The sequence below is a fragment of the Aquarana catesbeiana genome, linkage group LG02 (assembly GCF_042186555.1).
Source record: "Aquarana catesbeiana isolate 2022-GZ linkage group LG02, ASM4218655v1, whole genome shotgun sequence".
Lineage (NCBI taxonomy): Eukaryota > Metazoa > Chordata > Amphibia > Anura > Ranidae > Aquarana > Aquarana catesbeiana.
This window is the reverse complement of record NC_133325.1, coordinates 434884329-434897099: the sequence shown is the minus strand read 5'-3', so window position 1 is coordinate 434897099 and position 12771 is coordinate 434884329. Positions and strand designations below refer to the sequence as shown.

At 45.9% G+C, this 12771-nt stretch overlaps 1 protein-coding gene across 1 annotated transcript in view; it reads left to right on the top strand.

The window, feature by feature from the left end:
* CDCA8 (cell division cycle associated 8) overlaps positions 1-12771 on the top strand; it is a 34504-nt gene that overhangs the window by 9985 nt on the left and 11748 nt on the right. The window contains exon 5 of the mRNA XM_073615518.1: positions 5975-6041. Within this exon, the coding sequence (XP_073471619.1) occupies positions 5975-6041 (67 nt within the window). The remainder of the gene's footprint in view (positions 1-5974; positions 6042-12771) is intronic.

Genomic DNA, 12771 nt, shown 5'->3' with positions numbered 1-12771 from the left:
CCCATTAATTCTTGAGAGAAATACAGTGTATTCGAAGCGCTTCACCTTTTCCACATTTTGTTATGTTACAGCATTTTTCCAAAATGTATTAAATTCATAATTTTTCTCAATTTTTTAACCACTTCAATACCGGGCACTTATACACCTTCCTGCCCAGACTAATTTTCAGCTTTCAGTGCTGTCGCAGTTTGAATGACAATTGCGCGGACATCCATCACTATACCCAAACTAAATTTTTATCATTTTGTTCCCACAAATAGAGCTTTCTTTTGGTGGTATTTGATCACCTCTGCGGTTTTTTATTTTTTGCTAAACAAATAAAAATGACCGAAAATTTTGAAAAAAATACGTTTTGCTTTTGTTTCTGTTATAAAATTTTGTAAATAAGTAAGTTTTCTCTTTCACTGATGGGCACTGATAAGGCGGCACTGGTAGGTGGCACTGATATGCAGCACTGATGGGCATTGATAGGTGGCACTGATGAGCACTCTTGGGTAGCACTGGGCACTGATAGGCGACACTGGGCACTGAAAGGCTGCAAAGATGGGTTCTTATGGGTGGCACTGATGGGCATTAATGCGTGGCACTGATATGCGGCACTGATAGGCATCCCTGGTGGCAGTGGTAGGCATTGAGTGGACACTGGCAGCTGCTTGGGCATTGATTGGCAGCTGCCTGGGCACTATTTAGTAGTTCCCTGGGGGACTAAGAGGGGCATACCTGGTGGCCCAGTGTGGATGGCCATCCTGGTGGTCCTGGGCGGCATGATGGTAGTCCTGGGCAGGATCCCCCCCCCTGTCAGGAGAGCAGCCGATCGGCTCTCCTCTACTTGCGTCTGTCAGACACGAGTGTGGAAAAAACAATCACCGGCTCTTCCTATTTACATCGTAATCAGCCATGATTGGACACGGCTGATCACGTGGTAAAGAGTCTCAGTGAGAGACTCTTTACCTAGATCGGAGTTGTGGTGTGTCAGACTGACACACCGCAACAACGATCGCCGCGATGCACTCCCCCGGAGCGCGCAGCGGCTTAATATCCTGATCACGTATGACGTCCAGGCAGGATATTGAAACCACTTTGCTGCCGTCATTCTGCTATATGGCGGGCGGCAAGTGGTTAAACCATACACTATATAATTACAACATGAAAGTAGCTAGTTTGAAATCTTTGCAAATTTATTAAAAATAAAAATATCTCATGTACATAAGTATTCACAGCATTTGCCATGACACTCAAAATTGCGCTAGGGTGCATCCTGTTTCCACTGATCATCCTTGAGACGTTTCTACAACTTCATTGGAGTCCACCTGTGATAAATTCAGTTGATTGGACATGAGTTGGAAAGGCACACATCTGTCTATAAAAGGTCCCACAGTTAAAGTGGAGGGCCACCCTGAAATAAAAAATAGCATGAAAAATCCTAAAAAAAAAAAAAAAAAAAATTTAAACTTACCTGAACCCTTGTTGCTAGGCAGTCTTCCTATTCTGCGGCGTGTCTTGCTTCTCGGTGAGCGGCCCCGTTGCCTTCTGGGAACTGTGTGTGTTCCTAGAAAACCACAGGGCCATTCACAGAGCGCCGCTCGCGCATGCGCAGTAGGAAACTGGCAGTGAAGCCGCACGGCTCCACTGCCTGTTTCCCTTAGTTAGGATGGCGGTGTCAAACTGAGTGATCGGGGGGAGAAGGGCCTTAGGTAGGTGACCAAGAACCCAATTGTCACTCTGACAATGCTCCAGCATTTCTCTGTGGAGAGAGGAGAACCTTCCAGAACAACCATCTCTCCAGCACTTTACCAATCAGGCCTGTATGGTAGCGTGACCAGACGAAAGCCACTCCGCAGTAAAAGGCACATGACAGCCCAACTGGAGTTTGCCAAAAGGCACCTGAAGGACTCTGACCATGAGAAACTAAATTCTCTGGTCTGATGAAACAGAGATTGAACACTTTGGCCTCAATGGCAAGCGTCATATCTGGAGGAAAACGGGGACCGCTCCTCACCTGGCCAATACCTCTACAGTGGAGCATGGTGGCAGCATCATGCAGTGGGGATGTTTTTTTTTTTTTTAGTGACAGGAGCTGGGACTAGTCAGGATCGAGGGAAAGATAAATGCAGCAATGTACAGAGACATCCTTGATGAAAACGTACTCCAGAGCACCCTGGACCTCAGACTGGGTGAAGGTTCATCTTCCAGCAGGACAAAGGCCCTAAGCACACAGCCAAGATAACAAAGGAGTGGCTACGGGACAACTCTCTAAATGTCCTTGAGTGGCCTAGACAGAGCCCAACTTGAACCCGATCGAACATCTCTGTAGAGATCTGAAAATGGCTGTGCACCGACGCTCCCCATCCAACCTGATGGCGCTTGAGAGGTCCCGCAAAAAAGAACTGCCCAAAAATAGGTGTGCAATGCTTGAGGCTGCAAATGGTGCCAAAAGTGCTTCAACAAAGTATTGAGCAAAGTCTGTGAGTACTTATGTACATGTGATTTATATTTTATTTGTATCTTTTTTTTTTTTTTTTTTTTTTTTTTTTTTTTTTTTTTAAATTTGCAAAGAACTCAAACAAACTTCTTTTCATGTTGTCATTATGGGGTATTGTTTGAAGAATTTTGAGGAAAATTATGAATTGTATCTATTTTGGAATAAGGCTGTAACATAACAAAAAATACTTTCCAGATGAACTGTAGCTATCCCTTTTAAGGAACTTGGGTGGGCCATAGATGATGCTTCTTTCCTGCAACCACAGGTTGCAGGAAAGAAAATTGCTCGATTTTCCCCCATCAACACAGCCAATGTTGATTCATGGGGGAACCCCTCCTGTGAAGCCTTTGTGTTCTCCCTGTGGGGGGGGGGGGGGGGGGGTGTGGGTAGCCGTCCCTTCCAGGAGAACACAGTGATTATTGCTAGCAGCTATAGCCCCTGGCAATAATCACATGTAAAAATCCTAGGTGCTGGTCATAGCCAAGTCGATCAATGGATCATTAAATGCTAGCAATAATTACTGTGTGCTCCCTGCAGGGATGGCTCCCTGTGGTTGCAGGAAAGAAAATCGTATCTATGGACTGCCTAATGTATTAGGATAACCTCCTGATGAGAGAGGGAATAAGGGGAGAGGAGTGAAAAAGAGGTTAGGCCTCCAATCTAGTAGGTCAAAGCAAAATTCAAAATCCAGTATTCTATTAGATTACACTCAAAATCTGGATTCAAGGATCATCTACAGACAAAGATGAGGTATATTTGAAAGCGAACCAACAGGCCCATATCTTAAAGTGATTGTAAAAAAATAAATAAAAAAAAAAAAAAAATGTCATACTTAACTGTGCAGTTTGTTTTGCAGAGTGGCCCCGATCCTCAACTTCTGGGTTCCTCCGGTGGCGCTTGTAGCTCCTCCCCGCATCATATAACCCCCTAGAACCCCTCCTGGGGGGTTACTTCGCGGGCTCCTGAGTCCAGCATTTGCGTCCATAGACGCAGAATGTAGGACTCCCGCCCCCCGCGTCATTGGATTTGATTGACAGCAGCGGGAGCCAATGGCTGCGCTGCTATCAATCTATCCAATCAAGAGCCGAGACAACGGGCAGCAGGGAAGAGTGCGTCTCCGGTGTGGGAATTACAAGACTAGTAAAACTAGTAAAATTGTGGGGGGGGGTGGGTGGGTTGGGGCGGTCAGTGACAGAAGTTTTTACTTTTAAAGCGGAGTTCCATCCAAAAATTGAACTTCTGCTTTTCGGATTCCTCCCCCAACTCACACCCACCCCCGGTGTCAAATGGTGGCACCTTTTGTACAATCCATGTATTTGCTTCCACTTGCGGGCATAGATCGCTGCAGTATCCGCGGCTATATACGCCATGTCCGGCCCCTCCTCCGTCCCCCCGCTATCTTCTGACAACACAGGTCCCACAAGACATCAGGGACCAGTGAGATCGAGCAGCACGATTTTCGCATGCGCAGTAGGGAACCAGGCTGTGAAGCCACGAGGCTTCAATTCCCGATTCCTTTACCGAAGATGCCGTCGCCTCCACCCGAGAACCGAGGGACAGATTGGCTTCAGGTGAGGACATCACGGGCGCCCTGAGCAGGCAAGTGTCCATGTATTAAAAGTCAGCAGCTGCAGTATTTGTAGCCGCTGACTTTTAATTTTTTTTTTTTTTTTGACGGGACTCGGCTTTAACACATAGGATGCATTAAGGTGAAAAAACACAAGGGTTTATAATCCCTTTAAGGAAAGTGGAGGCTGAATTGTGTAAGCTATACAAATTTTTACATACTGTAGGTGGGGTAAGTAGCAGGGGGGGGGGGGGGTGGGCCTTTTTAAGAATAGTTAAAGGGGTTGTAAACCCTTGTGTTTTTTCACCTTAATGCATACTATGCATTAAGGTGAAAAAACTTCTGTCAGTGACCAGCCCCCCCCCCCCCCTTACCTGAGCCCCTTCATTCACTCAGCGGAGACACACTGTCCCTCTCTGCACTGGGTCCCAGCTCCCAGGGCAGAGTCTGGCATTTGTGTCTATGGATGCAAATGCTGGAATCGGGCACGCGCCCGCAAGGTAACCCTCTGGGAGGGCGCTTCTCCTAGGGGGTTATCTGATAAGAGAAGGAGCCGCCGAGGGACCCCAGAAGTCGGTGATCGGGCCACTCTGTGCAAAACGAGCTGCACAGTGGAGGTACCGTATATACTTGAATATAAGCCGAGTTTTTCAGCCTGAAAACGCGTTCCCTTCTCCCTTGGCTTATACTCGAGTGAGCCGTACCTTTGGTTACTAAAACAGTGTGCGTCTCCCACTGTGTTATGCAGTCTGTTTGACCATCCATTATAACAAAGACCCCCCTCCTCCTCGTCCGTGATAGAGGAACACTGATACAATGCTGGGAAACTATCAGCATTCTGTCTATCACAATGGAGGCGGGGCTTTGTTACAATGGACGGCCGAACAGGCTGCATAACACAGCCGGAGACAAATGCTATTTTAGTAACCAAAGGTACGGCTGCAGATGGTCACAGGCTGCAAATGGGCACAGTGAGGCTGCAGTTGGGCATTGTTTACCCAGTAGCTGTGGCATTTTCCTACACTAGGCTTATATTCGAGTCAATATGTTTTTCCAGTTTTTTTTTTTGTGGTAAAATTAGGTGCCTCGGCTTATATTTGGGTCGGTCTATACTCGAGTATATACGGTAAGTATGACATGTTTGTCATCTAAAAAAAAAAAAAAAAACTGAAGCCTTACAATCACTTTAAGCCGACCATAGATGGTTCGAATCTCGGCCAGTTCAGCAGGGACCGGCCGAGATTTTAACCCTCTATGTGCAGGCTGATGGTACCGGCTTGGGTACAACCAGTATGTCTGTCTGATTTTTACATGCGATTATTTACTGCCTGTGTTAGGCAGGAATTCCCCTTTAAGCTGCAGCATGTATTTTGACATACATTTAAAGATGCTTTGGTGAAATAGGCTGTTTGAGTTCAGTAGCTCAAGTTCTAATATACACACGACTATGTGGTAGCCAATTATCAGCTATTATGATATGGGTAGCTAATTTTGGTTCTTATTTATTGAGATTATGTTTTCTGGCATTGTTAGGCCAGTTTTTAAGTTATGGTATATTGGAGCTGCCCTATAAGCTATTCCAAGCACACATTACATGTCTGAAGTAATTAGCATTCTTTAGATAAATCTGTTATCCATGCAATGTAGAGGGTTGTGTTCGCTGGCCATAGCCTATTAAAATGACTTTTAGATTGTAAATTCAGGTTCTGGAAAGATCTTTTGCCTTTTGGTAAAACAGCTTCACTGTTGGTATATCTGTTTGTTTTATAGCAATGTACTGCTTGGCACAAAGTATAGATTTATTCCAGACCAATGACCTGTCAGTTTCTTTTTGTAAGCACTGAACGGTCGATACATGCAGTGGTGTACATCCTCTGAATAGCTACAATAAACACAATTGTTTTGTCACGGTCTGTTTGTATTAGGTGAATGTGGACATCGAGCAAATAACATCAAGTGTTTCTCAAACACCGTTTAAGCCTTCCAAGAAAGGTCAGTAGACATATATTTTGTAATTTTTGCCTTCTTGCTCTTTCACAGTGGGATAAATTTGATTTGAGCTAAACTGTATTTCTTGCCCTTAATTGGGCAACAGATGTAATAGTCGCCTATTGTGTGAAACTGTTTTTAATTTTTTTTTTTTTCCTTGAATTAATTTTTGGGAGAACTAAGGCAGGATAAGTCACACATAAGATCTTTACTACTGTGCCTCAGTTGGGGGATTTTCTCACACCCATTTTCATTGTTACTCTGCTCTTGATGAACTGTTCGGTTTACCTCCCTATGAAACTAATATTATATAGAATTTATATAGTGCCAAGAATTTGCACAGTGCTTTACATTATAAAGGGGAGGCAGTGCAGTTACAATTCAATACAACAGGGGTAGGAGGGCCCTGCTCCTGAGGGCTTACAATGAAATGCATTTTCCATTATTATGAAGAATCCACTATAGGGGCAGTAAAACAGTGTTAGTTCTTAACGGCTTTCCGATAGGAATATATGGTGAATGAGCCTTCAAAGCTGGGCCCTGGCCTTTATGACTTAAATCAGGTCCAGAAATGTTACTAATGTGGTATGTACAATAAATCAAAATGTATAGGGGATCATATCCTACTTCTATTGGGATACACACATTTATACAGTTATAGAACACATATCTAAGGGGTATCACTACAGTCTTATAGCGAGCAGAATTTTAGGTAGTGTATACAGTGCTGTAAGGAAGGCCAAAAAAAAAAAAGTTTTAGTTTTTGTATGAAGGGCCCATCGTTCAGACTCTAGTAAAGAGAACATTGAAGTGCCTGCAGTTATAAGGAATATACACTTTAAGATATTTTATACCTTTAATCTAAGTTAGAATCCCTTTCCTCACACCCTGGTGCATACCTAACTCTCCATGACTACAGCTGTCTCTGTGCAGTCAGTCTCAGAAGATTTCTGCACCTAGCATGTAAAAACTGCTGGAGGTTGCCACTGTCATGAAGCGATAGGTGTGCATTGTATTGGGTGGCTAGTTAGCATTGCATTGGGTATCTGGTTACATGTCACTTCTTTTTGTAGTTCGTCCACTGTGGGTGAAGGGCCATGTATGGAATTCAGATTGGAAGGCCTTTTTTGTATAATTGCTAACACAATTATGCTTTTGTCTTTAAAATGAAATGTACATTTTATTTTGGGTCTGTGAATAATTTATTTAGTGATGAATCCTACTAATTTTTATATATATATATATATATATATATATATATATATATATATATATATATATATATATATATATATATATATATATATATAATTTTTTTTTTTTTTTCCCCCTATGCAACATAAAATTATCTGCACAGAAAAAAAACTCATCAGCAATGGTTAAGGCATGAACAGGGCCCATAGAAAACAATTGTTTTCTTTGTGTCTTTGCAGAGACCTATGTAAAAAGTCTATGAAAGCTGCACCCCTTTTTTTTTTTTTTTTTTTTTTTTCTATCAGTTTTTCGCACTTGTGGTGTGAACAAGGCCTAAGGGCACAAAGAAAACATATCTTCTATGATCCCTTTTCACAGAAAATTTTTAATGTTTAGAGTTTGCAAAAAACTGCATATACGTAGCTCACGATACCAGTGTTTGGGTGTGAGCAGGACACAGAGAATAATTGTTTTCTTTGTGCCCTTATAGAGAGCAGCGCAGAATAACTCATGTCTCTGCACATGGTGTGAACATGGTCTGAAGCTCGGAGGGGATTTTTTTCAAAACTGGAGCAGCCAGAATCTGGACCAGCTGTGAATGACAGCCAATCGACTTTCATCTTTCAATTTCAGGCCTCATTCACAGGTCAAATCGCATGACAAGTCGCAATTTATTGCCTGCAATGGTACCATTTCAATCGGTGCAACGCCGACTTTGCGGTGCCGTAACGATTTGCAAAAGTAGTTCCTGCACTACTTTTGATTTCAGGTGCAACTTCAATAGACATCTGTGCATGAAACTGCACAGATGTATTTCAAGTAGCGCCTGAAATCGCGCTGACCTGCTACTTTGAAATTGTGCTACTTCAAGTGAATCAATGTGAACCAGGGCTTAAAGGATAAGTTGACCTTTAGTAACATGTTACACCCATATTTAGGGTGTAACAAGTTACTAAATCACCTGCCGCCACCCTGACCGTATCCGCTATTGTGACAACAGGTGGAGAATCTTCTTCTCCCTGCACCCACTGTTGCAATAAAAAATCAGTTGTGCGGGGCTCCACCCACACAGCCACGTCATTCAAAGTTCTGTAAATCAACTAAAAACTACAACTACTGTCAGCAATCGCTGACAACTTATAGTTGTCACTGAACTTTTAAAGATTAACTTTTAACTGAACAGTCTGAGAATAGAAGCTTATTAGTTGCCATGCACAACTGCTCCAGTTTTAAAAAATTCCCCCCTGTAGTGTTCAGTACACTGCTGTATCAAATGCACTGCTCAAAAAAATTAAGGGAACACTTTGAAAACACATCAGATCTGGGGAAACATATGATGCTGGATATCTATACTGATATGGACTGGGTAATGTGTTAGAAATGAAAAGATGCCACATCGTTTGAAGGAAATGAAAATTATCAACTTACAGAGGGCTGAATTTAAAGACACCCTGAAAATCAAAGTGAAAAAATGATGCAGCAGGCTAGTCCGTTTTGCTGAAATTTCATTGCAACAACTCAAAATGGTGCTCAGTAGTTTGTATGGCCCCAACGTGCTTGTATGCAGGCCTGACAACTTTGGGGCATGCTCTTAATGAGTTGATAGATAGTGTCATGGGGTATTTCCTCCCAGATCTGGACCAGGGCACCAGGGAGCTCCCGAACAGAATGAGGTTCAACCTGGCGGCGTCGGATGGACCGAAACATAATGTCCCAGAGTGTTATATTGAAACTAGGTCAGGTGAGCGTGGGAGGCATTCAGTGGTATCAGTTACTTCATCCTCTAGGAACTGGCTGCATACTCTCCCCTCATGGGGTCGGGTTTTGTCATGCACCAGGAGGAATCCAGGACCCACTGCACCAATGTAGGGTTTGACAATGGGTCCAAAGATTTAATCCCAATAAATAATTGCAGTCAGGGTCTAGCCTGTAGAGGTCTGTGCATCCCTATGTGGATATGCCTCCCCAGACCATCACTGACCCACCACCAAACCTGTCAATGCTGAGCGATGTTACAGGCAGCTTTCCCATTTCTGTCTTTCAGGACAGCACCATAGAGAGACCTTGGCTCCTCCCCTCTTGAGGAAACACCGCCTTCAATTTCAAGATTTAATCCTCCCCGGCCCCTCAGTTCTGGTGTTTCCTCCGGTGAGGAGGGATCGCTAGGGACCAGGGGCTAATGCAGCCAGGGAGGCTGAGGCCGATTTATATCCTGAGCAGAGGGAGGGGGGGGGGGACCAAGATCTCTATCTCTCTCCCTTGACCCTGCAGTCTGAGAGGCTAGTGAGCTGGGTACCTGTATCAACTGCACATCGCGCTCCTCCAGCTTTTCTTAGCAAAGAGTAAAGCTGGAGGGGTTCGCCTTCTTCTGCCCAGGGGTGGCAGGGGGCGGAGGCACAGGGAGACCCGCCTGCTTTATGCAGCCAGCGTGGGAGCTCTGAGCGCTGGGTCGGACGGCGGGTGATGTCAGTGCCGGCGGGGTCAGTGTTTCCGTCTAACCTGCGACGTCCGGTCGCGGCGGTTGAAGGCGGACCGCGCGCTTGGCTGGTGCTGCCTCATCTTTGCTGTGGGGACAGCACACAGAGGTTAGGAGACCACACGCTCCCCACAGGGAAAATGTCGGATGCGGAGGCTTCTCGAACTGCTCCCAGAGATTCCTGCACCAGCCACTCAAAGGTAAGGGGAACCCTGGGGTGGTGTTCCCTTAACCCCTTCCTCTAAGCTCCACAGGTGTTTGTTTCCTCTGGTGGTGGGGAAGGGTTGTAACCGGGACCCTGGTGGTGGTTGATCCTGGGAAAAGCACCCCTGGGGGCCCTCTGTGGGAGGTGCTGGTGGATAAATTCTCTGACTGTTTTTATTTTTAATTAAATTTTTGAGAGCAAGTCTACGGAAAAAAGCAAGTCACCCCGTAATCCCAAGAAAAAATGCCCTTCATGCAGAGCCACGTTGGGGGGAGTCTTGGTCCAAGCCACTTTGTAAGGAGTGTATAGAGGGGTTAGTAAGGGAACAGTCAGTGGAACAATGTTCGGATCTAGCAGCGTCCGTCAAGGAGCTTTCTAGCACTGTGCAAACTTAAAACACTTTTCTAGTTTTCAGTTGCCACAGCCCCAGGTTATTTCTCCACCAGCACAACGGAGTGTTGCTCCAAGCTTAATGGATGCTCCCTCTGGGAGTGGAGAGAATCCAGGAGGCGCCAGACAGGAGGTTGAGGAGGAGCCTGATAGCGGTTCTTCAGATCCCCAGGGGGAGTCGGAGGGAGAGGAAGTGGATGGGGAGTCCACAACAGCCTCTCGCTGGAAGAAGTAGAGGAGCTTTTAGGAGCTATCCATACCACTTTAGGAATCCAGGAGGAAAGGAAGAAGTTATCACTCCATGACCAGATGTATAGGGGCCTGGGAGAGCATAAGAAGTGGGTGTTTCCAGTCCATGAGGTTTTGGTTGATGCCATCAAAAAAGAGTGGCAGGACCCGGAAAGGAAACCTTTCTTTTCAAGAACTCTGAAAGGAAGGTTTCCCTTTGCAGAGGAGGAGGCGCTGGTATGGAATAAATCTCCTATACTAGACGCGGCCTTTTCACAGGTCTCCAGGCATACAGACCTGGCTTTTGAGGACATGGGGGCGCTCCCAGATCCCATGGACAATAGGATAGATTCCCTCTTGAAAAAATCCTGGGATTCTTCCCTGGGTAACCTCAAGCCTGCCATGGCGTCCACAGTAGTGGCACGGAACATGGAATATTGGTTGACGCAGATTAAAGCGCACATAGAGGCAGGGACATCTAAGGAAACGATCCTGTCGTCTTTCCCTACGCTCCTTAAGGGGGTGGCTTATCTTGCGGACGCCTCGGCAGAATCGGTGCGTATGTCCGCAAGATCGGCAGCATTATCCAATTCAGCAAGGAGAGCCTTATGGCTTAAGACGTGGCAGGGAGATACCGCATCTAAAGTTAAACTTTGTGGAATTCCTCTCACAGGGGACTTGCTGTTTGGACCTGGTCTGGAGACCGTCTTGGATCGGATGGCCGACAGAAAAAAGGATTTTCCTTTTAAAAGGAAATTTGCAGAGACTAAAAGAAAGTCTCGCCCCCAGAAGAGGTTTGACCCCCCCCAAAAACTGAACAACAGAAAAAGGGTTGTGGACAAAAGGGCAAATGGCGTGGGGGGGTCTATTTTTTGCCCTCCTGAACAGCCCAAAAAGACCAAGTGACGGAACCACAGTGGGAGGAAGATTGGGGTGCTTCCTCCCACAGTAGGAGACGATCACCTCCAACCAATTTATTTTGGGGATCATAAGAAGAGGGTACCGGTTGGAGTTTGCAGAACCTCCACCACTCAGACTCCTAGTCACCATGCTGCCAAAATGCACAGAAAGGTCATCAGCTCTTCTTTCCTCTCTGCAGGAGTTGGTAGTACAAGTTCCAGAAGGCGTGACAGGCAGAGGCTTTTATTCCCACATCTTTGTGGTCCGCAAACCGTCGGAAGTTCAGGCTCATCCTGAACCAAGCCTCTGAATATCTCGCTCACCTACAAGAGGTTCCGAATGGACTCTATCTACTCGGTGAAAGCGCTCCTTACCCCGAACTGCTTCATGGCATCGGTGGACTTGAAAGATGCCTATCTGCACATTCCCATCGCAGAAGGGTGCCAGAAGTTCCTCAGGCTGGCGGTGAATACCAAAGAAGGGACATTTCACTTGCAGTTCAGGGCCCTTCCCTTGGGGCTATCCTCTTCCCCCCCCTGCATCTTCACCAAGGTTATGGTGGAAGTCTTAGCTTTTCTGCGGCTCAGAGGCATCTCAGTAATCGCATACTTAGACGATCTGCTCCTGGTTTGCCTCTTCCCCGTAACAGTTGTCGCGGGATCTACAGTCAGCAAGAGACATCCTGGAGAATCCAGGGTGGCTCTTGAACCTGGAGAAATCCAACTTGATACCGTCACAAAGGGTGGTCTTTCTGGGTTATGTGTTGGATTCAACAAAGTAGAAAGTCTTCCTTCCCTTGAAAAAAATCCAGAAGGTGGACAGCGCAATGTTGTTACTCCAGGGCAGTCATCAGATATCTGTAAGAAGAGCTATGTCAGCTTTGGGCTTACTGACATCATCCCTTCCAGCAGTTCAGTGGGCAGGATTACATTTTCGCCCTCTACAACTATTCATCCTGAGGGTCTGGGACTGCAGTCAGGGGTCTTTGGACTCCCTGATAACGGTGCCGAGTCAGATCAAGAGGTCCCTCTGGTGGTGGAGAAAGGGGGCCAATCTTTCACAGGGTCTGGATTGGGTCCTACCAGTGTCCAAAAGTATCACGACTGATGCGAGTGGCACAGGTTGGGGCGCGCATCTAGATTCCCGTATGGTTCAGGGCGTCTGGCTGAGAGGACGCAAAAAGGTCCTCGAACTGGAAGGAGCTGACAGCTATAGCCTTGGCACTCAGAGCCTTTCAGGGGGAACTCCATGGGCAGCATGTGAGAGTCCGATCGGACAACTCCTCAGCAGTAGCCTATATAAACAGGCAGGGGGTACCAAAAGCAGATCCCTGTGGGTCC